Genomic DNA, 26,524 nt, shown 5'->3' with positions numbered 1-26,524 from the left:
ACTTCTGGCCTCCATCATTACCAAGCAGGGACTTCCCAGAAGGTAGGAGTGAAGAGGCCCCACTTTGAGACTATGTGAAAAGAGGAGTGTAAAATAAAGTGTCACGTCTCCTCTGGGAAACCTCAAACAAAAGGACAATCACTGCGAGGTCAGTTCCACTAGAAGCGACATGATAGAGGGGCAGGGTAATGGCTGGAATAACCTAGGAACTTTCTGGCCTTTTAAGTCTTCTGGATGGAAGGACTCAAGGGGAGGGAAGTGAGAGAGGTGTGTCTCTTTTTATTCCCCTCCCAATCCACCAGCTTCCGCCCCAGCCAGGGATCTGTCACAACTGGAGAGGTGGAAAATCTGGTTTCCCTGGCCCAGAGCTTCCCTGCTGGCTTTGGCACTATGGGCACCTGGAGGGCCGCACTCCCAGCCCAGCCGGGCTGAGTGAGCCTTCCAACCTCCCGTGCCTTGCTGTCCCTGGTCCTCCCTGTCTTTTGGGATCTGGGCACCCTCTCCTTTCTCTTGGATGGCACCTCCACCCAGGAGTTTGGATACCTGGATTCCGCATGGTGGCTGGCTCAAGGGTATGTGACAGGTATTGGGGGTTGGTAGGTATGGGGATGATTATGCAGAGACAGAGCAGGACCACAGACACCAGGGATTGAGGGGGCAGCCTTAGAGGCCAAGGGACTGCCATCCTCTCCCTGCCCGGGGCCGTGGCCTGGGATGGCTGTCCTCTCATGGCCTCTCTGCAAGAAGAGGTACAGGCAGGCCTGAGCCAGAAGGACTCAGAAACTGGCTGGGCTAGGGAGGGAAGGGGTCAGAGCAGGCCAGCCAGACGTGTGTGGGGTCATCAGAGAGCAGGGATGAGCATGTGGCACCGGTGTCAACAGGAGCTTCAGGTCTGTGGAATCTGTATTTTGAGTACAGGGTTCTACTCCTCAGAAAGTCCCCTGGCCCGGGCCAGAGTGGTTCAAGCTCTGGGCTCTGGAAGGAGGAAAGACAAACAGTGGGTAGGAAGGACTGCCTGAGTTCAAGGTGAGGAAAGGTAGAGTGGAGCTATTGGTAACAAGCTCAGAAAGGCAGGATGGGGAAGAGCTGGGCAGCTCCCCAGATGGGCAAGTGAGGCAACAGGCTGAGGCCTGTGAGGGTGATGGAAGTGAGACTCTGGGCCCTCTGGAGAGGAAACTGCCACCTCCCCTAAAACCCGCGCCTCCCCCACCCCACACTTCTGCTGCCTGGGGCTCTGGGATTGGTCCTGAGGGGGGATGTGGTGAGGACTGCTCACCCAGAGTGCCCTGCTGCCTGTTTCCCCAGAGCCTTCTGGTGACAGCCTCTGGCTGAGCATGGCCCTCCCCACCCTGGGCCTGGACCCTTGGAGCCTCCTGGGGCTTTTCCTCTTCCAGCTGCTTCTGTTGCTGCTGCCGCCTACGAATGCCGGGGGTGGTGGACAGGAACCCATGCCCAGGGTCAAATACTATGCAGGTAAGTGTCTGATGGCCAGTCAGTGGAGCGTGGGGTTGGAGGGGGAGGAGGAAGGAGACGGAGACATGTGCCGAGGGAGGGGGAGAAAGCCAGAGAGCCAGAGACAGAAATTCACACTGATTTAGGAGGATGATGAAACCCACTCGGGGTGAAGATTGAGGAGAGGGAAGAGGGTCAGGGCACTGCTCCTTCTAGTTCTCCAAAGTCGGTGATTTTTCTTTCCCTCTTTAAATGTCACTGTCGTTAAACTGGGCACCTCAATCCCCAAATCCCTAACTGCTTTCACATCCTGAAGACCGAGGCCCATGCCAGAATGTCACCTGTGCACCTGGCGACCCAGGACACACCCCGCCCATGCCAATGACGCAGGTCACCCTAGGCCAACTGTGTCCTGTGCTGTGCACACTAGGAACATGAAGACTTAGGGTGGTCCCATAGGGGTACAGGCTCTGGAACCCTGTAGGCACAGTCTGGCTGGTTTCTTTTTTTTTTTTTTAAGATTTATTTATTTATGCATACAAGAACTGGGGTGCACGGGGTGAGAGGGTCCACCAGAGACAGAGTGGGGAGCAGAACAGGCAGACTGACTGAAATACACTGCGGAGGGGAGCAGCGGGTGAGACAGGAGAGGTCTGCTGCCCCACGTGGGTCACTTCCCTGGCTGGGGATCTAACTCTTGCTGCAGTGACTGCATATAGTTTCATAGTGTAGAGACTTAACCCCTTGCGCCACCAGGGAGTCACAACTGGCTGGTTTCTTACTGAGGTTGTGGAGGCTGTTAGTACTCTCACCTCCAGGGAGAGGATTCAGGGGAGGACAAGAACTCTATTGGAGTTATAAGGTCTCCTGGGCATGGCTGTGTCTTTAGCATCTTTCTGGGGCAATATGATAAAAGAAATGCATGTTGCCAGTTGATGGAGAGGCCACCTTGGTGTCTGATGCTTGTAATACTGATATAGAAAAGACTCGGCTTCTGCCCTCAGGGTGCTCACAGTACCCAGGGAAGTTAGAGGCGCAGTCCATCATGCTAGAGGGTGATCAGTATGGTAATCGAGAGGTTGATACCATTCTGGGGGAGCCTGACCTTCCACCCACACACCATTCACCATCTTCTTCTTCTTCTTCTTCTCCTCCTCCTCCTCCTCCTCCTCCTCCTCCTCCTCCTCCTCCTCCTCCTTCTTCTTCTTCTTCTTTTAAAAAAGATTTATTTATTTATGCATACAAGAGCTGGGGTACAGGCCAGAGTGTGAGGGGTGAGATGATTCAACAGATAGAGTGGGGAGCAGAACAGGCAGATTGACCAAAGCACACTGCTGAGGGGAGCAGTGGGTGAGCCAGGAGAGGTCTGCTGTGCCATGTGGGTAGCTCCCTGGTCAGGGATCAAACTCATGCTGCAGAAGCTGTGGATAGCTTCATAGGTTGCGTCTTAAACCCTTGCCCCACCAGGGAGGCCCCATCCTTTCTTCTTGGTCCTAAGATTCTCTGAGCCTCCAAAGGGTCCAGTTTGCTAGTCAGTCCCTTAACTAATGCAAAAGTGCCACTGTGCTCAGGAGAGAAGGTTCAAGGAGCTCTTTCCTCTTGTGCCAGTGAGACACACACACACACACACACACACACACACACACACACACACACACGAGGGGTAGAGAGGACCTAAGTGAACCCCCCACAACCAGCTCACCTCCCCTGCCTAGCTGATTTCCAGGTATGCCCACAGGGACTTCTGAAAAGAAGTGTTGCCTTTCTGTTCAACCTATCACAGTGATTCTAGTAGTGGAAATTTCCGGCAGTAGAGGGAGGGGGATGAAGTAGGGTGGATGTGTGAAACCTACAATCTTCAGCTCTTCTGACCCATAGTCCTGTCTATGTCTAGCTTTCTTATCTGTGGCTGCTGACACCTTCCTGTTCTGTCTGTCCTTGGTCAGTGAGGTCCAAGGTGTCCTCCCCCATGGGAGCCCCCAAAGTCCCATTGGAACTCCCCCCATTGGACACTTTATTTCCTGTCTCTTTGTCCCTTGGGTGCAGGCCATCCTCCCCCAGTCGCTGGCTGTCATTACCCTGTCTCTGCCTGCCTCGCCTCTACTGTGGGCTCAACACACAGAGTTCCTATGGCCGCCAGAGGGAGGGGCAGAGTGGGGAGCTGCTGATGAAGAGCAGGTCCAGCTGCCAAGGCCTGGAGAGTGCTCTGCCAACCCTTCCCCTCCCCCGTCTTATCTCAGAAATCAGCTGTCTACCCACCAGCCCTCATCACTCACCCCTTCTTACCACCTCCCAACAGGGGATGGACGCAGGGCTCTTAGCTTCTTCCACCAGAAGGGTCTCCGGGATTTTGACACTCTGCTCTTGAGTGGTGATGGAGGCACTCTCTACGTGGGGGCTCGAGAAGCCATTCTGGCCTTGGATATCCAGGATCCAGGGGTGCCAAGGCTGAAGAACATGGTGAGGAGGCCAGGGATGAAGGGCATGGGTGAGAGTGATGAGGGGGCCAGCAGCTGCCTGTGTCTGGGCTGCCTGTGCATGAAGAACAGTGCGACTTCTGTTATTTATATAACCAGCAATAATCAGCAATACTTGTTATATATACAGTCCTCCAGCAGACAAGAAATGTGATAGTGGCTTTGCTTTTCATTGGTAGATCATGAATACTGGTTGAATAATATTAATTGCTAAAACGGTTGATGTGGGAATCACTGACATATGAGAGAAACATTGACTCAAATTATGTCAATAATATGATATCCACCCACAGGCAGAAATCACTGAAGCTTCTGTGCTAAATTCTAGTCACCCTACTAATGGGAACAATGTGAGGGAGAAAGGGAGAGGGAAGTAGGGAACAATGACTTACCATCACCACGGTCTGTGTTTCTCCACCCATGGCTTCCGGACCTCCTGCTGAGATGGCACGCCAGTTAACAAGGCAGATTCTCTGAGGTGTGTCCCAGGAGTTGACATTTTAAACAATTTCCCCAGGAAACGTGTGGTTTGATGGCTCCTGCTCTGCAGGCCATGATTGCATTAGGTGCTTTATAAATGCTACCTATCCGTGTCCTCCAGGAGCCTGGGCAATTGACCAAGGTCACTGAGTCAGTAAGTGGCTGAGCCCAAATTCAGACTCAGATCTGTCTGATTCCATAGACCCGAGTTCTTCCAGGGAATTGTATCCTAAGGCAGGTCAGCATCATCACAGTAAATGGTCATAAATCCATGTTATTAAAGCCCACCAGTATGCTACTCGCCACCATGCCTGCTAGGGATTCACACCAGAGCCAAGAGGGGGTGGCTGTTCAAAGCTAGACCTGGAGACCTGATTTCCTTTCCTGTCCCCCACCCCAACTCTCCACTTCAGATACCCTGGCCAGCCAGTGACAAAAAAAAGACTGAATGTGCCTTTAAGAAGAAGAGCAATGAGGTAAGTGGGGGAGATGGCAAACTCTGGTGCCCCCAGACCATCCCTGGATGACCTCAGGTTGGGCAGGCAGCGGAGGACAATTGTTTGCGTGACTGCTGCCTGTCAAGTTCTGTAAAAATATACGGGGGCTGCCTTAGCAGAGCCCAGTCCTTCTTCCCTCTAGGAAATGATGGGCAGCCTCTGGGGCCTGGAGTTTGGAGCAAGTGTCCTGAAGGCCTGAGTTTTTTGTCTCCCTCAGACACAGTGCTTCAACTTTATTCGTGTCCTGGTCTCCTTCAACGCCACGCATCTCTACGCCTGCGGCACCTTTGCCTTCAGCCCTCTTTGTACCTTCATTGTGAGTTACCTGACACCCAGCTCGCAGGCCCCAACATCTCTCCTCACATCGATTCCCAGTCCACCCTCCATAGCTCTGGGAAATGTCCAGATGCAGGACCTCCATGAGCGTCCTGGCCCCAGACTGGTTTCCTCTATGTCCCTTTCCCTTCCTCCCTCACACCCCTCATGGCCCAGACATGAGATGCTGGCGTTCTGGCCCCCCAGCTTCTTCCCCCCTCTAGGAACTCCAAGATTCCAACCTGCTGCCCATCCTGGAGGACAAGGTCATGGATGGCAAAGGTCAAAGCCCCTTCGACCCTGCCCACAAGCACACAGCTGTCTTGACAGGTGAGTATCAGGTTCCTTGGTGCATCCCATATCTGCTTTCCCAGGTCACTCTGTGAAACATGGGGTCTGACAGTTTCCTGAAAGGCAGGGACAGAGGGAGGGGAAGCCAGGAGCCTCAGAGCACAAGATTAGAGGGACAACCAGGCACTCCAACCATCAACTCCTGCTGAAGTTGCTACAAAGGAGGTGGAGAGATACGGAGGCAGGAGGGTTCAGGAAGGGTCTCTGGCAGAGAAGAGGCCTGAGATCTGGTTGTTTGTTCAACAGATGTGCTCCCTACTTCTCCGGGGAGCAAGGAATCATGCAGGGAACTGTGGGGGTTACAAAGAAGAAATCTGACCCTGTGCCCTCCTGGACACAAACCTTTACAGACTTCTCACCCTGGCTTCCTGGAAGAGGGGGCCTTTTGAGGGTAACCTTGAAAGATGGTAGGAAAGCTATTCAGGAAGAAATGGGTAGGGCCTAAGGTGTGGAAGCAGAAAACACAGGCGCCTTTGGGAACGAGTGATTCTGGTGGCAAGTGGTTCCCCCTGTGTGTGAGGGAGTAGCCAGAGAAAGCCTGCAGAGTGCCAAAATGGCTGTTTATCGTGGGACGACCTAAACAGGGTGATCAGCATGGGGCTGTGAATTGGACTTTGGCACTCCACAGAAACATGTAGAACAAAAAGAGAAGCCAGAGACTGATGTGCACGCTGGCCCAGTCAGAGGGCCTGGGCACCCTCCAACTGATTAGGTCTCCCTCCCTCTCCTCTGACCCAGATGGGATGCTCTATTCTGGCACCATGAGCAACTTCCTGGGCAGTGAACCTATCCTGATGCGAACCCTGGGATCCCAGCCTGTGCTCAAGACCGACAATTTCCTCCGTTGGCTACAGTGTAAGCACCTGAACCCCTCCCAGCACAATTTGGCCTCCCTTCGTGCAGTCCTGGAGACCTGGCATTTGAAGTGCTGTTAATTCACTCAGCTCTCATTTGTTGAGGGTGCACTACATGCAGGGTACAGGGGGTACAGCCAGGAGCAAAGCATCCCGCCTCCTGAGCTTTCATCTCATATAAAGAAGCACCAATGGCCTCCCTGGTGGTGCAGGGTTTAAAGTCTCAGATCTGTTGCCAGCCACTGCAGCTTGAGTTTGATCCCCAGCCAGGGAGCTACCCACATGGCACAGCAGACCTCTTCTGCCGTGCCCGCGGCTCCCCTCAGTAGTGTACTTCAGTCAATCTGCCTGTTCCCCACTCCGTCTCTGGTGAATCCTCTTACTGGCCCACTCGCCCCACCTCTGACCTACACCCCAGTTCTTGTATGCATAAATAAATAGATCTTGGGAAAAAAGAAGCAACAGCACCACCACGAAGTGCCCCTCCCCCAGTGGCTACTCCTGGGACAGCTGTGGCACTCAGAGCAACCAATCTTTGGGCCTCCAGAGCCAACCCAAGGGTTTCAGGGAAATCAGGGTTATCAGGTGCCCAATCCCTAAGCCTCTCTTCCTCACTCCTGCAGCGGATGCCTCTTTCGTGGCAGCCATCCCTTCCACCGAGGTCGTCTACTTCTTTTTCGAGGAGACTGCCAGCGAATTTGAATTCTTTGAGAAGCTCCACACCTCTCGGGTGGCCAGAGTCTGCAAGGTGTGTGGCTCGGGTGGGCGCCGGCACTTGCCTTGTGGAGCCCATGGGGGAGGTGGTAGAGGTGGGGCTTAGAATCTAAGGCCCAATCGGAGCTGGGATAGAAGAGGCAAGGGGCGGGGATTGCGAGGCCAGAGGGCGCCCCCTGACTCAGTCTGGCCGCTCTCCCCAGAATGACGTGGGTGGCGAGAAGGTGCTGCAGAAGAAGTGGACTACTTTCTTGAAGGCCCAGCTGCTCTGCGCCCAGTCTGGACAACTGCCCTTCAACATCATCCGCCATGCCGTCTTACTGCCCTCCGATTCCCAGGTCTACGCAGTCTTCACCTCTCAGTGGTGAGCCGTAGGAACGTGGGGGCTGGACACCAGATGCGGGTCAGCACCTGTGTTTCCGAGTCTCCAAGGGACTAGGAACTGACCTGAGCCGAGCACATACCTCTCAGGAATTCGACCTACGTCCTTCATGTAGAGGGGAAAAATAAAACTCAGAGAGGTCCTTGTAGTTTGTATCTTGCCTAGTTACAAAAAGGAGGCATCTTACAGAAGACAAAAATTGAAGTAGGACCTCCCTGGTGGCACAGGGGTTTAATTCACAGTGCTATCAAGCTATGGCCAGCCACTGCGGCATGAGTTCCATTCTGGGCCAGGGAGGTGACCCACATGGTGGTGTAGACCTCTTGTGTCTCCCCCACTGCTCCCCTCAGCAGTGTATTTCAGTAGATCTGCCTGTTCTGCTCCCCACTCTGTCTCTGGTGAATCCTCTCCCCCGCCATCTCTGGCCTACACCGCAGTTCTTGTATGCATTAATAAATAAAAATAAATCTTTAAAAAAACAAAAATTAAAGTAAAATAAAACTGCCAGGGAAATGGGAATAAAAGGAGAATAACCAAGGGAGGGTCAGCACCTAACAAGTGGTTTATCATTGGATGCTGGTCTCAAATTTAGCTCTGCACTTCCTGATTAATAGAGCAAAGAGCTACCAACAGCATCACATAAAAATAAAGTCATTGCTTGGAAACTGGGAAAGGTTAACTATTTGCCTAAAGTTCCATAGCGTAAGTCTGGCCCCACAATGTCTGGGTACCGGCTCACAAGTGTCAGGTGCCAGGTAGACCTTTTGTTTCCTCAGACCATGACTGAAGGAATAAAAATCATTTTGTTGACCTTGATTGGTTCTCTGAGGACTGGTGCCCAGGCACCCAAAGGAAGAGGGTTTCCTGGTCTTACCAGGAGCTGGTTATACTGCCTCTCCCTTTGGTGTAGCCCAGCCTGAGAAGTACCAGAGCCAGCCACCCCAGAGTCTGAGCCCCAATTTATTCCCATTAAAGATAATTAAATTTCAGATCCTAAGTTGGGCCAGAGTTAGGGCCTATCTTAGTCCTTAGCCCTGGGGTGCTGGGAAAAGGAGAGGCAGCTGGTTGAACCCCCACACTCCTTTCCCCCTAGGGTTTTTCACAGAGGCTGGAGAGGGAACTTTCTGGTATAGCTGAGATCACAATGTCCCCTTCTTGGCTATCTCCAGGGAGAGCGGCGGGACCAGGAGCTCAGCTGTCTGTGCCTTCTCTCTTGAGGACATCAAGCGTGTCTTTGAGGGAAAATACAAGGAACTGAACAAAGAGACTTCACGTTGGACTACTTTTGGGTTTTCCGATATCGATCCCCGGCCAGGCAGCGTGAGTACCACCCCTCGCACTGAGCAAAGCCTAGGCAGACACAGACACACACATAATATACATGTAAAGAACCTATCATGATATGAAAAATGCCCAGTAAATGTTAGTGCTCTTCCCACCCCCTCCAACACACTAGTGTTGTCTGGTCAGATATACACCCGCTCCAGCTATCCATATTCCACAGGTGTCCAGCCGCCATCCTACACACAAATCAAACCCCCAATGCCCCAGCTAATTGCACTTCAAATACCTGGGTGTTGCTACTTCTTAATGTTTTATTTTCAGACAGTATCTTATCAATTCTCATTCTGAAGAGTGAGGATTTCACTGTGTTCCTGACTCCCACCTCCACCCAGAGACATGCTGGAGCTTGGGTTGCAGCAACTAGCAAGAACTGTTGGCATATCTCTTTCAAATTTGTGTTCAGTGACATTACACTGGGAGCTTGAAATCAACCCTGGTGAGAGTATACCATCTGGAAATTGGCCAGTACTACGGTTTTGCCCCTGGACCCCAAAACCCACCTCACAGCCACCTCCCAACACACCACTGCACCCACCCCTAATCTCCCAGCATCATTTCATTGTCATTTTGGTTAGATCAATATTTACATATTCACTGTTATTATAAACAACCGAGCAAGGTAGTAAACCATGATTAATTTTCCTTTTTGCATATTTTTTTCCCTGGGAGTAGTAATTACCATGTTTTTTTTGTTTGTTCGTTTGTGTTGTTTTTTAAGTGTTTATCTTTTTTTTAAATTTTTTTTTTAAAGATTTATTAATTTATGCATACAAGAGGTGAGGTACAGGCCAGAGGTGCAGGGGGTGGGGGTGAGAAGATTCACCAGAGAGAGTGGGGAAACAGGCAGGTCTACTGAAATACACTGCTGAGGGGAGCAGTGGACGAGACAGGAGAGGTCTGCTTCGCCATGTGGGTTAGCTCCCTGGCTGGCTGGGATCGAATTTGTGCTGCACAGGCTATGGATTGCTTCATAGTGCAGTGCTTAACCCCTTGCGCCACCAGGGAGGTTCCTCTAAATGCTTATCTTTAATTCAGCCCCAAACTCATCCTCAATTATATGAGTCTCTTCTCAAGACAGACCCCTTAGTTTTTCTAAGTTTCATCTTCCTAGAGAACCTTCCCTTGGGCCATGGTCTGGAGCACAGTTGTCATTCTGGAATCTCCCTTCCTTGTCATTCTGGGCATTCCCTCTGCCTCTTTCTTGTGACGAGCTTGTTTCCTGCATCCCCTGGCTTCCTCTTTTGTCTTTTACCTCATTTTATTGGCAGATGGAAAGGGATACATGGCTACATTTTCTTTGTGACTTTGAATGTCTGAAAAAGTACTCTTACTTTCACGTTTGATAGTTTGGCTAGGTATATCTTCCATGAAGATAGACTAGAATAATCTTCCATGAAGATTTGGAATAATCTTCCAGTGCCGTTGCTGAGAACTCCAAAGCTATTCTGATCCCTGATTTTCTCATCTTGTTGTACCATTTCTTTATCTCTGGTGGTTAAATTTCATGATGCTGTGGTTTATTTGGGCTCTTACTCACTTATTTGTACTGGGCACACAATTTGTCCCTTCACCATGCAAATTTAATTCTTTCAGTTCTAAGTTTTCCCAAGCTACTTCCTCCTCTGGTTTTTTTTTTTTTAAAGATTTATTTATTTATGCATACAAGAACTGGGGTACAGGCCAGAGGTGTGGGGGTGAGAGGATTCACCAGAGACAGAGTGGGTGCGCCACCAGCGAGACCCCTCTTTGCCTCAACAAATATTTTTTGAAGTCAAGTGCTACTCTTCTATGTACTGGAGATATAGCAGTGAACAAAACAGACAAAAGTTCCTTCCTTATGTAGTTGATATCCTAATGTTAGTATTTTCTCACTTCTTTCTGGATACCCTGTTCTTTTTTTTTTTTTTTAAAGATTTATTTATTTATTTATTTATACAAGCACTGGGTACAGTCAGAAGCGTGGGAGAGTGAGAGAATTCACCACAGCCAGAACAGGGAGCAGAACAGACAGACTGACGAAATACACTGCTGAGGGGAGCAGCGGGCGGCAGAGAGGTCTGCGTGCCATGTGGTACCCTCGCCCGGCGGCCGGGGATCGAACCGGCATGCAGAGGCTGCGGGCAGCTTCGCTACCCAGTGCTCAACCACTGCGCCACTGGGGAGGCCCGATACCCTGTTCTTTTTTTAGTATTTATTTTTATTTATTGATGCATACAAGAACTGGGGTGTAGGCCAGAAGTGTTGGAGGGGTGAGAGGATTCACCAGAGGCAGAGTAGGGAGCAGAACAGGCAGATTGAATGAAATACACTGCTGCGGGGAGCAGTAGGCAAGACAGGAGCAGCCTGCTGCACCATGTGGGTTGCTCCCTGGCTGGGGATCAAACTCATGCTGCAGTGGCTGCCAATAGCTTCGTAGTGCTGAGACTTAACCCCTTGTGCCACCAGGGAGGCCCCTGGATACCCTGTTCTGATCCTCTAACTTCTAAGTCTTTTCCAGTTTTCCAGATGTCTGGTTTTGTTTTATTTTCTCAAAGTGTCTCAACTTTATCTTCTTTCTGGTCCTTCTTTCAGATTTTACATTTCTGCCAAAATATTTAATTTCCTGGATTTTTTTTAAATTTTTGAACATATTTTTTTAAATATTCAATTATAGAGAATTTTAAACATAAATAAATATATAATGGAACTCCATATAGCCACCAGTTAGCTTCAAGTTAGAGCCAATCAAACTTGTTTTAAGGCCTCTCCTGTGGTGCAGCAGTTGAACGCTGGGCTGCAAAGCTCTGCAGCGCCGGTTCAATCCCCGGCCGCCGGGCAAGCGTCCCACATGGTGCGCAGACCTCTCCTTCCGCCCGCTGCTCCCCTCAGCAGTGTACTTTGTAAGTCTGCCTGCTCTGCTCTACCCTCTGGCTCTGGTGAATTCTCTCACCCTCCTGAGCTTCTGACTGTACCCAGTGCTTGAACAAACAAACAAACAAGACAACTTGTTTTATTTGTACCCCACCCACTCTGCCCTTATTATTTTGAAGCAAATTCTGAATAACATATCATTTCATCTATATTAGTTTCCTTTGGTTGTCACATACATTACCACAAACTTGGTGGTTTTAAAATAACAGAAATATGTTCCCTCACAGTTCTGGAGGCCAGGACTTTGAATCAAAGCATCAGCACCAGCAGAGCTGGTTCCTTCTGGAGACTGAGGCAGAATCCATTCCATGACCCTCTCCTACCTTCTGCTGGGCTGTTGGTCATCCTTGGCATTCCTTGGCTTAGAAACACACCATTCCAATCTTTGTCTCTGCCATCGCTTTGCTTTCTCTGTGTGTTTCCTCCACTTCTATAAGAAGTGTCCTTTTTATAGATAGGACAGTTGTCATTGGATTTCGAGCCCTCTGCAATCCAGAATGATCTCATTTCAGATCATTAATGATATCTAAAGAGACTCTTTTTGAAAATAAAGTCACATTCCCAGGTTTTAGATGTACATATCATTTCAGGGGCAGGGGGAAAATAATTCAACTCACTATATCATCCATAAATATTTTAGTATTTTCTCCAAAAGACATGGTTATAAAACAAATTCATAGCCATAGTATCATCATCACACCTAAAAACTGAATAATCTGCATGTAGTCTAATCTGCATTTGGTGTTTCATTCTAATTGTTTCATTAAAAAAACAATGTTTATTTGAATCAAGACCCAGATAAGATCTATCCATTTGGACTGGTTGTTCATTTAAGTCTCTTCTAATTTATGTGTTCCCTTTTCAGCTTCTTTTTTCTTTTGCAATTTATTTGTCATATAAAGTTTTTCTCAGTTTGGTTTACCTCTGTATATTCTGTAAATTGGCTGGACTTAATCAGATTGAAATTTGATTTTGGGCATAAGTCTACTTCATGGAGGTAGTTAGTGTGCTTTTCCTTCAGGACATGCAATATCTCACTTCCCTTTCTGTTTCACAATTACAGTAATAGCACTTATCTCTTCTAAGATAGTAATGATAGTTTGCTGTGAAGCTACCCTTTCTTTGAATCAATTCTGTTTCCTTTTAGGTTTTTGTTGTTTGTGTTGGTCTCTTCACGTTCATGGTTTTATATGCACATATCTGCTGATCCTTGGCTATCTAGTCATATTTAAGAATAGGGAACCATGAAGTTATTTGGAAACTACCTGTGGGTATGACTTGGCAAGTTGGGCTCCACAGTAACTTCACTGAGGAGTGTCTGATGGTGCTGTTTTGTTGGGGACCTTTGATGTCACTGTCTTTGTTTTTTTTTTTTCTTGGATTGTTCATCAGCTTTCCCAGAGTTGACTCTTCTAGTCTTCTGCTTGGAGAGAGGTGGTTTGGCTCCTAATGTCTAGAAGCATAGGGATGAAGATTGTGTGTACGGAGAATATCTTGAAGCTTCTGTGTTTACCTGCACCTGGCCCTCCTGTTGTCATGATAGGGTCCTTCCTCAACTATACCTGCTGCCGTCCATGCAGAGACCCTCTCTTTACCCTCTGTGTATGTTATAGGGCAGCCCTGATACAAAATGGGGTGCCTGACTGTGGGTCCTCACCCACGCGCTTAAAAGGACTTATTAATACTCTGCTGCAGGCACACGCAAAAGGTTAATAAAAGGTTTATTTACAAGGGAAATGAGGAAATGTACAGCTCAGGGAGAAAAATGGGAGACAAAGTTTTAAATGTGTCCTACCCGATCTGCCGATCTGGAATCCCAAATGGCACTCTGAGAGCTGGCCACGAGCCAGGAGCCATGAAGCCAGGAGGCGAGCGACAGAGCAAGAAAGCCCAAGGCCCACGTGTTTGGTTTTTTTATACCAACCCTGGCTGCTTAACTCCACCCTCAGGTCCCAGCCACCTTCCCTTTGGTGGTGACAGGATTTGTCTTTCCCAATGTCCTGATGGCTTTGGCCTGGGGTGGGGGTGGAGTCCACAAAGCCTGTGTGGGATTAGCTCAGGACATCCTTTCCCCCTAACATGTAGAGTAAAACCTCCAGTTTTGGTCATGGTTTCGAGGGTCAGTAACCAGCTCCATGGAGCTGGGAGAAGGTCTATCTGTTTCTTAAATTTTCAAATAATCTCTATCAGGTCCTCTTTTAACTCACTTGCAAAAGTGACTGGGGCAACTAGTTCATGAACTTTAGGAAATCTGCCTTATAAATGAGAGTGTTTTGGGCCCCCTGGGCTAGCTTAAGAAGATTCCTTTTTCTCCTGGTTTACTGTTTGTTCATTTGCTTTCCAAACTCCAGAATGCGGTGCTTTAGCTTCCTCTCCATGTAGATTTATCTTTTTTTTTTTTTAAAAAAATCTCTTTAGGGGAAAGTGAGAGTAAGTGCATACTCATTCTGGCATCAAAATGATACGTGGATGTCACTGCCTCACTTTACAGATGAGGAAATTGAGGTTTATAGCAGTAAAGTAAGTTGTCTGAGGGCATAGCTTGTTGGTGACCGGGGGGAGGAGGGGGCTGGTCTAAGGCAGCTCTTGGGTGTGAAGGATAAGGATCCTGACCGCAGATCAGGATACAGGTGTTCCAGAGCCACAGCATGCTCATATTGGCAGGGCCTTTACACAACAGCCGGTCCAACCCCCTCATTTTATGGGTGCCCAGAATGGAAAAAGGAGACTCTCAGAGTCGTGCCACAAGCTCATGCAAAACCATGATGAGAAACACTCCCTGCTACACCACTCCTTTTGGTGACAGCCTGCATTCAGTCGCTGACTTGGCAAGCATTTGTTGGGCACCAACTGTATGCCAGGTCCTGTGTTATGCGTGGGGCTACAGATAGGAGTAAAGCATGTGTCCTCACCCTGCTTCCTGCTGGCTTCCAGGCCTCCTTGATGCAGGTGGTGATGGCGAGGAAGGTGATAACAGCTCACAAGTGTTGAATACTTGACCAAGCACTGATCTAATGTCTTTCATGTATTAGTGCTTTTCATCCCCTCAGCAATCCTAGGATGAAGTGGTCATATGCCCCCTTCAATGTTCAGGAGCCTCAGGCACATGGAGGCTGGAGTCCAAAGCCAGGCAGCTTTAATTACCCTCCTGAGATGGGGGACTGCCATAAGGGAGGAAGGCAAAGGGTTTAGCAGAAGGGGCTGGGAGGGAGAGAGGAGGCGAGGGGTGAGCTCACTGGAAAGAAAAAGCTGACCTGACCTACCTGCTTTCCCTTTCCCCTTCAGTGCTCCGTGGGCCCCTCCTCTGACAGAGCGTTGACCTTCATGAAGGACCATTTCCTGATGGATGAGCAGGTGGTGGGGATACCCCTGCTGGTGAAGTCTGGTGTGGAGTACACACGACTTGCAGTGGAGACAGCCCAGAGCACTGATGGGCATGGCCATGTGGTCATGTACCTGGGCACCAGTGAGTACAGGGCTCCAGGACATCCTTGGGGCTGGAGCAGGGCCTGTGACTCAGGTTGAGTTCATTCAGTCACCCCTTTGTTTAACAAATGCTTGCTGAGTACCTGTTCTACACCCTGCTATGTTCTGAAAATACAGTGTGGGTACAAAGCATCCCAATCCCTTCCTCTTCCTCGCTCCCAGTCTGGTGGGAGAGAGCAGCACGGAGGTCTTTGGTGGCCTTAGCAAGAGCTGTTTATCCTGTAGAGGGAAGCCTTGTTGGGGGTGACAAGTGAGTAGGTATAGAGAAGCTGGAAGCAGAGAGTGTACCCATGACTCCTTGAGGATGCTTGGCTGTGAAGGGGGAGAGAGGAGGTGGGGGTTCCTGGAGGAGGGTGTGAGGTCCAAGCTGCATTCTTTCTTTAAAGATGAGACCGACTGTAAGGATCCAGTAGAGGGGGATGATGAAGAGATGGGCAGGTGAGGGGATCACTGGCAGGGAAGGTTGCAGAGGGAGCAGGAAAGCAGAGTGTAGGACACAGGTGAGGGATGGGCCTTGAGCAGAAGAGGGGGCACCTCTGCTGAGGTGGGAGGGAGGGTAAGGAAGGGGTAAGGTGGGAGTATACAGACTACTCGAGGGGGCAGGAAGCAGACGGAGTGCCTATGTGAAGGCTTTCTTGCGTTCTCATGAAGCAGGGGGTGCTCAAAGTCATGAGCTAAGACTGAGAGGTAGGAAGGAGGGAGGCTTGAGGGGTTGGATGCCATTCGTCATTGTGGAAAGAGGGGGAGAGGGTCTAGCTAAGATGGATGAACTTGAGCTGTAGCGGAAGGACCCACCAGCTTCCTTCACTTTCAGCACGTTACTGTAGCAGCCATCCATGTATTTGGAAATACAGTAAAGACCAGAACAGACAGAAATGTCAGTCCTTGTGGAGTGCATGGAGCAGACAATAAACATACCGACGGAGTCAGTGACGTAGTACCCTGAGATCAGGAAATGAAGTAGAGCAGCTGGAGAGTGGTCAGGAATGTCAGTTGGGGAGGTTGCTATTTTTAAAAGGGTGGTGGGGACACTCACTGAAGTGCGTTTTGAGTAGACACTTGATGGAGGTGAGGGAGGCTGGTGATGTGATTTCCTGCAGAAGTGCTCTCTGTCCACTGCCTTGTGTCCATAGAGAAAGTGGATTTCTGGACTCACCGTGGACACAGTTTTTCCAGGCAGTTGCAGAAGGTCAGGGATAAAGATTCTGAGCCATTTACAGGGGAGCTTATCTCAGTACAGAGAGGGAACGGTCTGGCTATTCTGTGTCCTGTGCACATTATACTTCAGAAAGAAGTTTCTAGAGCTGGGGAGGCCACTAGAGACAGAGAGGGCCACAAGTGGGGTCTGTGGTTGAGGTGAGACAATTTCCACTCTGTCTCTTCACAGCCACTGGGTCTCTCCACAAGGCTGTGGTGAGTGGGGACAGCGGTGCTCATCTGGTGGAAGAGATCCAGCTGTTTTCTGACCCTGAACCTGTTCGCAACCTGCAGCTGGCTCCCATCCAGGTGGGAATGCCTTCGGGGGGGGGGGGGGCAGCATGGGGCGCCAGGCCCTTACTGGGTGTGGTGGGGGCGTGCTGACACTTTCCCTGTCTGTTCCAGGGTGCAGTGTTTGCAGGCTTCTCAGGAGGCATTTGGAAGGTTCCCCGAGCTAACTGTAGTGTCTATGAGAGCTGTGTGGACTGTATCCTTGCCCGGGACCCCCACTGTGCCTGGGACCCTAAGTCCAGCATCTGCCGCCTCCTACCTACACAGATCCCGTGAGTGCCAGTCCTGGATGATCGCTGAAGCTGGCCCTTGAGGACCTTCTAACCCAGTTTCTGCCCCTGTTCTTCCTCTGTCCAGGGGTTACTGACAGTTGTCCCCAAGATTTCCTCTTCCTGTGGTGGGCTTCTCCAGGGATGGAGTTGTGCCAGGCAGCTTTGAAGCAGCTACGGCCACCTTGGGTTTCTGTGTTCTCCACTCTCTTCTCCCTTGCCCTCCACTGCCCACTTCCTTCCTCAGCACCCTTCCCTCTCTTCCTCCGCTCACCATTTTTTGTCTATTTCAACGGGTGATTTTTCTTTCCTTGCCTTCTCAGAAAGTCCTGGAGGCAGGACATGGAGCGCGGGAACCCAGACTGGGCATGTGCCAATGGCCCCATGGCCAGGAGCCAACCACCTCAGAGACGCCCCCAAATCAGTGAGTGTGAGACTGGGGAAGATGCAAAGCCTCCAGAAGACTTCTATCCGGGGCCGGGGGAGGGGGGCGTTTCTGCCTCAGTTTATCCCCTCACACCTGTCTGACTTGAGACCTGAACACGCTGAGTTGGGATGGATTTGGATGCTGGCTATATGGGGGTGGGAAAGGAATTCTAAGCTGGAACTAAGACTTAAAGAGGTAAAGTTGCTTTTGGTGTTCGAGTCAGGGGGGCTGGAGGTCAGTCAGGGGTCCAGACCTGAGATGAGGAAGCGGTCAGAGTTCTGTTTGGGAGTTGGAAGGAAAGTTGGGTCCAAATGTAAGGTAGACTCTCTCCTGCCTTCCTCTGCACCCCCCTCATGCCCTCCATCTTTTTGTCTTTTTCCTTCACCTACAGTTAAAGAAGTCCTGGCTGCCCCCAACTCCATCCTGGAGCTCCCCTGCCCCCACCCCTCAGCCCTGGCCTCTTACCGCTGGAGTCACGGCACAGCCGCCGTCCCGGGAGCCTCTTCCACTGTCTACAATGGCTCCCTCTTGCTCCTCCTCCGGGATGGGGTGGGGGGCCTCTATCAGTGCTGGGCCACAGAGAATGGCTTCTCATACCCCGTGGTCTCCTACTGGGTGGACAGCGAGGACCAGCCCCTGGCCCTGGATCCTGAACTGGCGGGCATTCCACGGGAGCGTGTGGAGGCCCCTCTGACCAGAGTGGGTGGTGGGGCCGCCCTGGCTGCCCAGCGGTCTTATTGGCCCCACTTCCTTACCGTTACTGTGCTCCTTGCCTTAGTGCTTTCAGGGGTTCTCATTCTCCTCCTCGCCTCCCCCTTGGGAGCCCTTCGAGCCCGGGGCAAGGTCCAGGGCTGTGACACACTGCCCCCTGGGGACAAGGCCCCACTGAGCAAGGAGAAGCACCTCCACCCCTGCAAGGAGCACAGGACCTCTGCCAACGCTGTGGATGCCGACAACAACCGTCTGGGCACCGAGGTGGCTTAAACTCTGGACACAGGCTGAGGCTGTGAGGTAGTGCAGGTGGGAGCAGCACAAAAAAAAAAACACCTTCCCACAAGAAGAGCTCTCCTGCCTCTGTGCCACCAAGACTTCACTCAGTGGGGTCTCCCACTGGACTCAGTGACTCTTCCACTGGATTCTCTCCTACCAAGCACACGGACTCTAACAGGGTTTCCCGGCCCTGGATCTAGGCCATGATAGAAGGACCTGCAGAGGATCCTTGGGTTCTGGTCATTCCAAGACCCTCCAGAAACATCTACTCCAGGAGACCCGACTGTTCCAGAACGCTGTGATAAGAAATACCAGACATCCAAAAAAACATATACCTGCCGCTTCTGGAGACTCCATCCCGAAAGCAACTGCTGCCTTGGAGACCAACATTCCCCTCTCCCAGGGATCTCAAGGGCTCTTCAGGGAGCTGCCCCTCCTGCTCTGGTTATCAGCAGTGGCCCTGACTCCAGGGCAGATGTCCCTGACTTTCCTTCTTGTTTCAGTTGGGGCAGGCTGGCTCCCTTCTGGCCTAGCTGGATGGCAGGCGTGGTCTGAGCCTTGTTCACTTCTTCACCCTGACTGACGTCATGCCCTCTCTCCACTCCCTTTTCCTTTGTTTTGGGATTCAAAAAGCTGCTTGTCACACAGTTTATTTTTTATTAAAAAGACAAAGTTGATGACTTGTTTCTATTTTGGGGGAGCAGAGTGCCCTAGCAGAGGGTTGGTAGGTGTAAGGGGAGGAGGCAATCTGAGGACATCAGCTTGGGGAAGGGCTAGTTTGTGAGATAATTCTCTGGCTTCTGCCCTACAGTTGCACCCTGAGCTCCAGCACCATAGTCCTTTCTTCAGCCCCAGCACTGTTAGGAGCTGTTGGGCCACACATCTCTCTTGTCCAACTTCACCTCCTGTCTGCTGGTCTGTGCCCTGTCCCCAATAGAGGTGTGCTAGGTGTTCTCAGGTGTGCTAGGTCCCTATAAAAAAAAAGGGGGGGGGCCTCCCCGGTGGCGCAGGCAGTTGAGCGCCTCACTGTGAAGCTGTCCGCAGCCTCTGCGGCATGGGTTTGATCCCGGCTGGCCGACGAGAATCCCACATGGCGAAGCAGACCTCTCCTGCCTCACCTGCTGCTCCCCTCACCAGTGTATTCCGTCTGTCTGCCTGTTCTGTTCCCCGCTCTGTCTCTGGTGGATCTTCTCACCCCCTGCACATCTGGCCTGTACCCCGGTTCTTGTATAAAAATAAATAAATCTTGGGCCTCCCCTGGTGGCGCAGCGGTTGAGCGCTGGGCTGCAAAGCTGCCCACAGCCTCTGCGGCACCGGTTCAATCCCCGGCCGCCGGCGAGGGTCCCACATGGCACGCAGACCTCTCCTGCCGCGCCAGCTGCTTCCCTCAGCAGTGTGTTTCGTCAGTCTGCTTGTTCTGTTCCCTGCTCCAGCTCTGGTGAATTCTCTTCACCCTCCTGCGCTTCTCACTGTACCCAGTGCTTATATAAATAAATAAATAAATCTTAAAAAAAAAAAAAAAGCAGCAGCCCTTTCAACCTGTCTCATCTACCCCCACTGGCTTCCTGTTACCATCAAACACCAAGATTGTCTGGCTGCCTCCCCCACCCATGTCTCCCTTACTCTTTTTTTTTTAAATTTATACACTAGCTGGGGTACAGGCCAGAGGCACGGGAGGGTGTGAGGGTTCACCAGAGACAGAGTGGGGAGCAGGACAGGCAGACAGACTAAAAGCACTGCTGAGAGGTCTGCCGCACCATGTGGGAATCTACTTGGCAGGCCAGGAAACAAACCTGCGCTGCAGAGGCTGCGGACAGCTTCACAGTGTTGCGCTCCACCCCCTGCGCTACCAAGGAGGCCCTCTTTTTTTTTTTTTAAGATTTATTTATTTATGCATACTCTTGTGTGGGTATGCAGGGGTGTATGCCAAAGGTGTGTGTGGGGGGGTGTGTATGAGAGGATTCACCAGAGACGGTGGGGAACAGAATAGGTGAATTGACTGAAATACACTGCTGAGGGGAGCAGTGGGTGAGTCAGGAGAGGTCTGCTGTGCCATATGGGTAGCTCCCTGGCCAGGGATTGAACTTGGTTGCTGCAATGGCTGCTGATAGCTTCAAAGTGCTGCATCTTAACCCCTTGTGCCACCAGAGATGCCCTTCCTTACTTTCTTTAATCCTCTGTGGTCTGGCTACTCCACCTCTGTTCAAATGACTCCAAGGTTACCCATAAACCCCCAACTGCTGAACTAGACCCTGACCTCTGTGTAACCTTCACACATGGGCCATCCTATTTTCACGCTTTTGCTGTGGCTTTTTCTTTTTTAAAAAAGATTTATTTATGCATACAAGAGCTGGGGTACAGGCCAGAGATGCAGGGGGCGGGGGATTAGAGGATTCACCAGAGACAGAGTGGGGAACAGAACAGGCAGACTGACCAAAGTACACAGCTGAGGGGAGCAGCGGGCGAGTCAGGAGAGGTCTGCTGCGCCATGTGGGTTGCTCCCTGGCCAGCCAGGGATTGAACTCGTGCTGCAGTGACTGTGGATAGCTTCATAGTGCTGATGCTTAATCCCTTGTGCCACCAGGGAGGCCCCCTGGCTTTCACTGTTAAGAGCACCCTTCCAGATTTCCTCTCTGTGAGTCCCCTAATCTCTGCCCTCCCCCCCTCAACCAGGCATCATCTGCCTGTGGAAAAGGCGCTGAATCAGGAGTGTGTTCCTTGGGCACTGGTCTACAGTTAGTACATCCAGACAGACTCTCCTGTGTGCACCTCAAAATCTGTACCTGGAATAAGGAATGCACAGCAAGCTCTCCTTGCTTTAAGCATTATAGATTCCTCTGGGTCAGTTTGTTATAGAGCAGCCCCGATATTGAACGGGTTCCTGGCTGTGGGTCCTCACCCGTGCGCTTAAAAGGGACTTATTAATACTCTACTACAGACACACACAAAAGGTTAATAAAAGGTTTATTTACAAGAGAAAAGGAAATAAGGAAAATGTACAACTCAGGGAGAAAATAGGGAAATAAAGTCTTTAACGCGTCCTACCCGATCCGACGACCTGGAAACCCAAAGTCACTCTCGGAGCTGGCCGGACCCTGCGAGCTGGTGGAGAGCCAAAATGGGGGACCCCTCCATAGCCCAGGTGTCTGGCTTTATACCAACCTGGCTGCTTAACCCCACCCTCAGGTCCCAGCCACCTTCCCTTTGGTGGTGATGGGATTTGGAGTTCCCGGTGTCTTTGGCTTTGGCCTGGGGTGGGGGTGGAGTGCACAAAGCCTGTATGGAATTAGCTTTAGGACATCCTTTTCCCCCTAACAAGTTGTACAAGTCCAGAGTTGAACTTTCCCCTGTGCTCCAGCCAGTACAAGGACAAGCTGTGGACGCATTTATTCAGGTGACCTGTTTGTCTTTTTGTGTTGAATTGTGAAATACTCTTTTGAAATGAACTGACTCACCACCTCAGGCCTCCCATGCCTTCCTTTAAATCTCTCCTCCTCTTCTTTCACATTTATGTACAGGCAAATAGTTATAGCGCTGGAAGAGACCCTAATTGTCATTTGGTCGACCTCCACTAATGTCCCCTACTCCTGCAGTTTTTTGAGCTCCTAAACTTCAAAATTGATGGTCTAACCTTAGTCTTTCCTGCTGCATATTGGTCTACTGTTTTAGCTTTCTCATCAAGAGATGAGAAAGGTTACCAAAAAATCACAAATTAGATTTGGGTTGAAGGATTCCAACAGACCGAAACACAAGGTGACCCACTTGGAAGAGAATCTTCGAGAACGCGGGGTCACGGCCATGCCCCGGCGAGCAAGGGCACGCACGTGCAGTAGAGCCGAGGGCACCGCTAAGCCAGGGTAGGCGTGGCTTCTGCCCGAATTGAAGATGTCCTCCGGGCCGCCCGCTCCCGCCGCCGGGCGGGGCGGGGCGGGGGAGACCGCGAAGGCCATTGGTGAAACTGTCCCCGGCTCGTCCCCGCCCCCGCAGAGGCAGGAATGACAGCGTCTCTTTCCGGTTCCGGCAGTGCCCGGAGCCGGGTCGAGATGGAGGAAGATGCGACCCGAGGCCCGGAGTCGCCGGGAACAGAGGCTAGCGTGGGGGCTGCAGCCTAGAGATCCGAACTTGGAGTTCGCCCCAGACGCGGCGGAACCGCCCTGATTTGAGAAGGTGAGAAAACACCGCCTTGCGGTGCGCGAGGACTGTGGTCTCTGAGGACCTGGACCTGTCAGAGAGGCAGCGGCTGTCCGCAGCCCGGCTGCGGTGCCGTGGGGGCCTGCCACGCAGTGTTGGGGCTGAAGGATGACTCCTGCGGGGCGTCTCCTCCCGTCGGAGGAGCAGGAGGTTGGCTGACAATGAAAGAAGCGTGGCGAGCGGCGTGGCCGAGCGGCGTGGCACAGAGGCTGCTGTGCTAGGGGCCCGGACTGAAGCTACAAAAAGGGGGTGTCACGTGGAGCAGGTGGAGAGGATTGTCATGTGGTGTCTGTGATACGGGATCACGTGGGTACCTGTAGAAGACCAAAGGAAAGATGAGTGGAAATCTCATCCTACGGGAGGGAAGGGATTATTTCCAAGGAGGAGCTGGGGAGGGGGCGGGGGGGGCGGGCATCGCCAGGGATACTTGCCTAAGGAAGGGCATATTTCATTTCGTGGGTGCGCATGTAAATATATTCACTGTTCATATGGTAGATATCTCCTTGCAGATGCGTAGTAGAAGCAGTAGGAGGAACAGAGGGTGGAAACAAAGAGTTTCTTTCCAGCTGAAAAGTGAGCACCAAACCCTAATCTTGTCAGAAGCTGTAGAAATTGATCTACTTTGATGATGGGGTGGTTGAAAGAGAAGATCTGAGTAAATCTAGTGATTATCACTGGGCTGAGTTCTGGTGACAAGTCAGGATCCACTGGGGGTTCCTAGTCTAGTCATAATGGGCCCAGCATAGCTTTTATCATTGTTACAATGCTCACAGTCTTTAAAGTAGTGTTTTCCAAACCCTGGCACATATACTAATCACTTGGAGATCTTGGTAAAATGTTGGCTGTGATTCAGCAGGTCTGGAGTGCATCCTGTAGTTCTGTATTCTTAAGGCTTCCCCGGGGATGCCCCATGCTGATGCCTGTGCACCACTCTGAACCGCAAGGATTTCAAGCAGTGCTATCCACCAGAGCTCTCTACGGTGATAGAAATGCTTTTCTCTCAACAAAATGCTGTTCACGTAGTAGTTCATATGATTTGTACCTCACTGTTAAATAGCTATGGCAGGCTTTATTAACTCTATTTCAAAGATGAGGAAACTGAATTTCAATTAAGTGACTTGGATCCAATCCTACTAGTAAGTAAAGGGAGTAGATCTCAAACGTGAACATCCTGACTACAAGTATTCTTTCCATTGTATGATCCTGCTTTCTCAGTGACACTACCTTCTCCTAAACCTTAATCTTATCTCCGAACCTACTGAAGAGTCTGATGTGATTTTTCTGGAACAGGGCAAGTGGAAGTGGAGAGGAGGTGTATCTGCCTGGGCCAGTTTGTCCCTTTCCACATCGAGGGTAGTGGGAGCTCCACCCCAATGTCTCACTTGATGACTTTGGGACACCCTGGGTCATCTGGCGGATCTCCATAAGAAGCCTTTCAACCTTTGTACCTGAGCAGTATTAGAAGATGGGAGAAAATTTAGAATTGGAGAAAATTTAGAATTGGAGCCATGCCCACAAATAAGGTTTGGGAAAGAACCATAGAGAAGTTGGGCTGGTTAAGCTGGGAGAAGGTAACTTTAGCTGAAGGAACTTTGCATGCTGGTGTGCAAGGAGAATTTGTGCTGAAATGACAATGTGTCTGTCCAGGCACTCAGCCTGGTTACTCCACAGCACACTGGGAAAGCAGAGGCAGCTCTTGGTCTCTCTGGATCAAAGCTGAGAGAAATCCCTGGGCATCTGCATAGCTAGGAGCTTATGTTTAACCTTTGGGTGACCAGCAGTCATGAGGGCATTAATCCTGCCTCCCACAGGTGGGAGTCACCTGGCTTTGGAACATGGAGTAGAAGGCATGGCAGAGTAGAGCAGATAGCCTGTCTCCACCTTTGACCAACTGCATGACCTTGGGCCTTTTCCCTCTTAACTCTCCATTTACTAATTAAGCAGAAATGTAACAGTACACAGACTAAGTGTAGGGATGACATGGGTCATGGGTAATAGGTATTCAATGAATCACAGTGTCTCTTTGTCTCAGTAGTAGTGTAGACATGACCTTGGAAGTCTGGGTGACAAATGCTCTGGGGCGGGGATGATGATGAAACCTTCACTTAAAGGGCCTCCAAATTGAGACTGGGGAGGAAAGGTGACTTGTGCCCTGTAGCAAGTGGCACCTCAGTGTTCCTAGAACACTGGTACCTAGAATCTCATTCTAGTCTCCATTTTGGCCAACACACTTCTCTCGTCACCTCCAAGCCATTGTTGTCTCCCTTCCACTGTCTGTTTTCCTCCTTCATTCAGACAAGGAAGGCTTGATGACATGTACATCATCTGAGTCTTCCCTCTGCCTACATGTACTCAGTTTGTACTGCAGGTAGCTCATACTTTGATGAAAGTGACACAGTCCAGCTTGGGGAATTCTGAAAAGAGCGCCTTGCATCCCCACTGACTTTGGTGGTAGACCAGAAACTATTAGAGCTACTTGGGACCTTTGGTTGGGGAAGGCAGTTGATTAGATGCTTGATAGGAGATATGCCAAGGCATTGGCATGGGGACTCCTTGTGTAGAAGATGTCAGGCTTCTGGCATTGTCTCTGGACATGGCTACCTCCTTTCCCAGCCCTTAGGGAGTTTTCTCAGCCCCTGACTGGGTGTTCTCTTCCTAGAATTTAAATTCTCACCTTCCCTTCTGACTGAAAATGTCCATTATCTTACATAAGAAACATTATATTGTTACTATATAGTATTTATGATGTCTTCTTACTTGGCAGTTCTTCAGTTGGAAGCTCCTGATTTTGTAATTATCACATTGGTAGGCTTATTAGTGTTGTTTGAAATTTTAGGCAGTAGATACACTAGACATTAGATGACATTATACATTAATTTGGGCCTCCTTGGTGGCCTAGAGGTTAAGTCTCAGCAGTATCATCTCTATGGACTGAGTTCAATCCCAGCCAGGGAGATAACCCACATGGCACAGCAGACCCCTCCTGTCTTACCCGCTGCTCCCCTCAGCAGTGTGTTTCAGTAGATCCTCCTGTTAATTTGTTTTTTAAAAGATTTATTGGGGCCTCCCCGGTGGTGCAGCGGTTGAGCGCTGGCTGCGAAGCTGCCTGCAGCCGCTGCAGCGCTGGTTTGATCCCCGGCTGCTGGCTAGGGTCCCATATGGTGCACAGACCTCTCCTGCCGTGCCCTCTGCTCCCCTCAGCGGTGTACTTTGTCTGTCTGCCTGTTCTGCTCCCCACTCTGGCTCTGGTGAATTCTCTCACCCTCCTGTGCTTCTGACTGTACCCCAGTACTTGTATAAATAAATAAATAAATCTTAAAAAAAAAAAGATTTATTTATTCATTCATACAAGAACTCTGGTACAGGCCAGAGGTATGGGAGGTGAGAGGATTCACTAGAGAGAATAGGGAACAGAACAGGCAGACTGACTGAAATACACTGCTGAGGGGAGCAGCAGGTGAGACAGGAGAGGTCTGTTACCTCCCTGGCCGGCCGGGGATTGAACCAGGGAGGCCCTAGATCTGCCTGTCCTATTCCCCCACTCTGTCTCTGGTGAATGCTCTCACCTCCTGTACCTCTGGCCTATACCCCAGTTCTTCTATGCAAAAATAAATAAAATCTTTGAAAAAACCCAAACAAACATATACATTAATTTGCCTTGGTTTCTTTATCTCTTTATCTTTGTATTTTATATCCATTTCCCAGAGGGCTACTATGTCTCTGGGTGTTTCTTAAAGGCAGTCTTCTCTATCACTTGAATCTCCCTTCATTATCTAGGCCTGGAGTTATGATTTATATTTTGGGGATTGAAAGGGGCTAAGTAAGTTCTCTGATAGTTCTCAAGGCTCTTCAGGGGCACTACTCAGCTCCCGGGGCGTTCTTTGCTTTCTCTGGAGT

The 26,524-nt window shown here is 50.4% G+C and overlaps 1 protein-coding gene across 1 annotated transcript; it reads left to right on the top strand.

Moving 5' to 3' along the window:
• Nucleotides 1-1,305: 1,305 nt before the first annotated feature.
• SEMA4A (semaphorin 4A) lies at nt 1,306-18,469 on the top strand. The gene is made up of 14 exons (XM_084243644.1): nt 1,306-1,473; nt 3,752-3,912; nt 4,823-4,885; nt 5,124-5,222; nt 5,446-5,551; nt 6,311-6,427; nt 7,050-7,174; nt 7,344-7,504; nt 8,692-8,842; nt 15,062-15,242; nt 16,650-16,768; nt 16,865-17,022; nt 17,343-17,443; nt 17,838-18,469. Exons 1-14 carry the CDS (start codon nt 1,335-1,337, stop codon nt 18,428-18,430), a joined length of 2,274 nt encoding a protein of 757 aa, XP_084099770.1. The 5' UTR covers nt 1,306-1,334; the 3' UTR covers nt 18,431-18,469.
• The last annotated feature ends 8,055 nt before the right edge of the window (nt 18,470-26,524 follow it).

Source organism: Talpa europaea (assembly GCF_964194135.1).
Source record: "Talpa europaea genome assembly, chromosome: 9".
In the NCBI taxonomy this organism is placed as follows: Eukaryota; Metazoa; Chordata; class Mammalia; order Eulipotyphla; family Talpidae; genus Talpa; species Talpa europaea.
The sequence above is the reverse complement of the archived record's forward strand: the minus strand, read 5'-3'. Positions and strand labels throughout refer to the sequence as shown.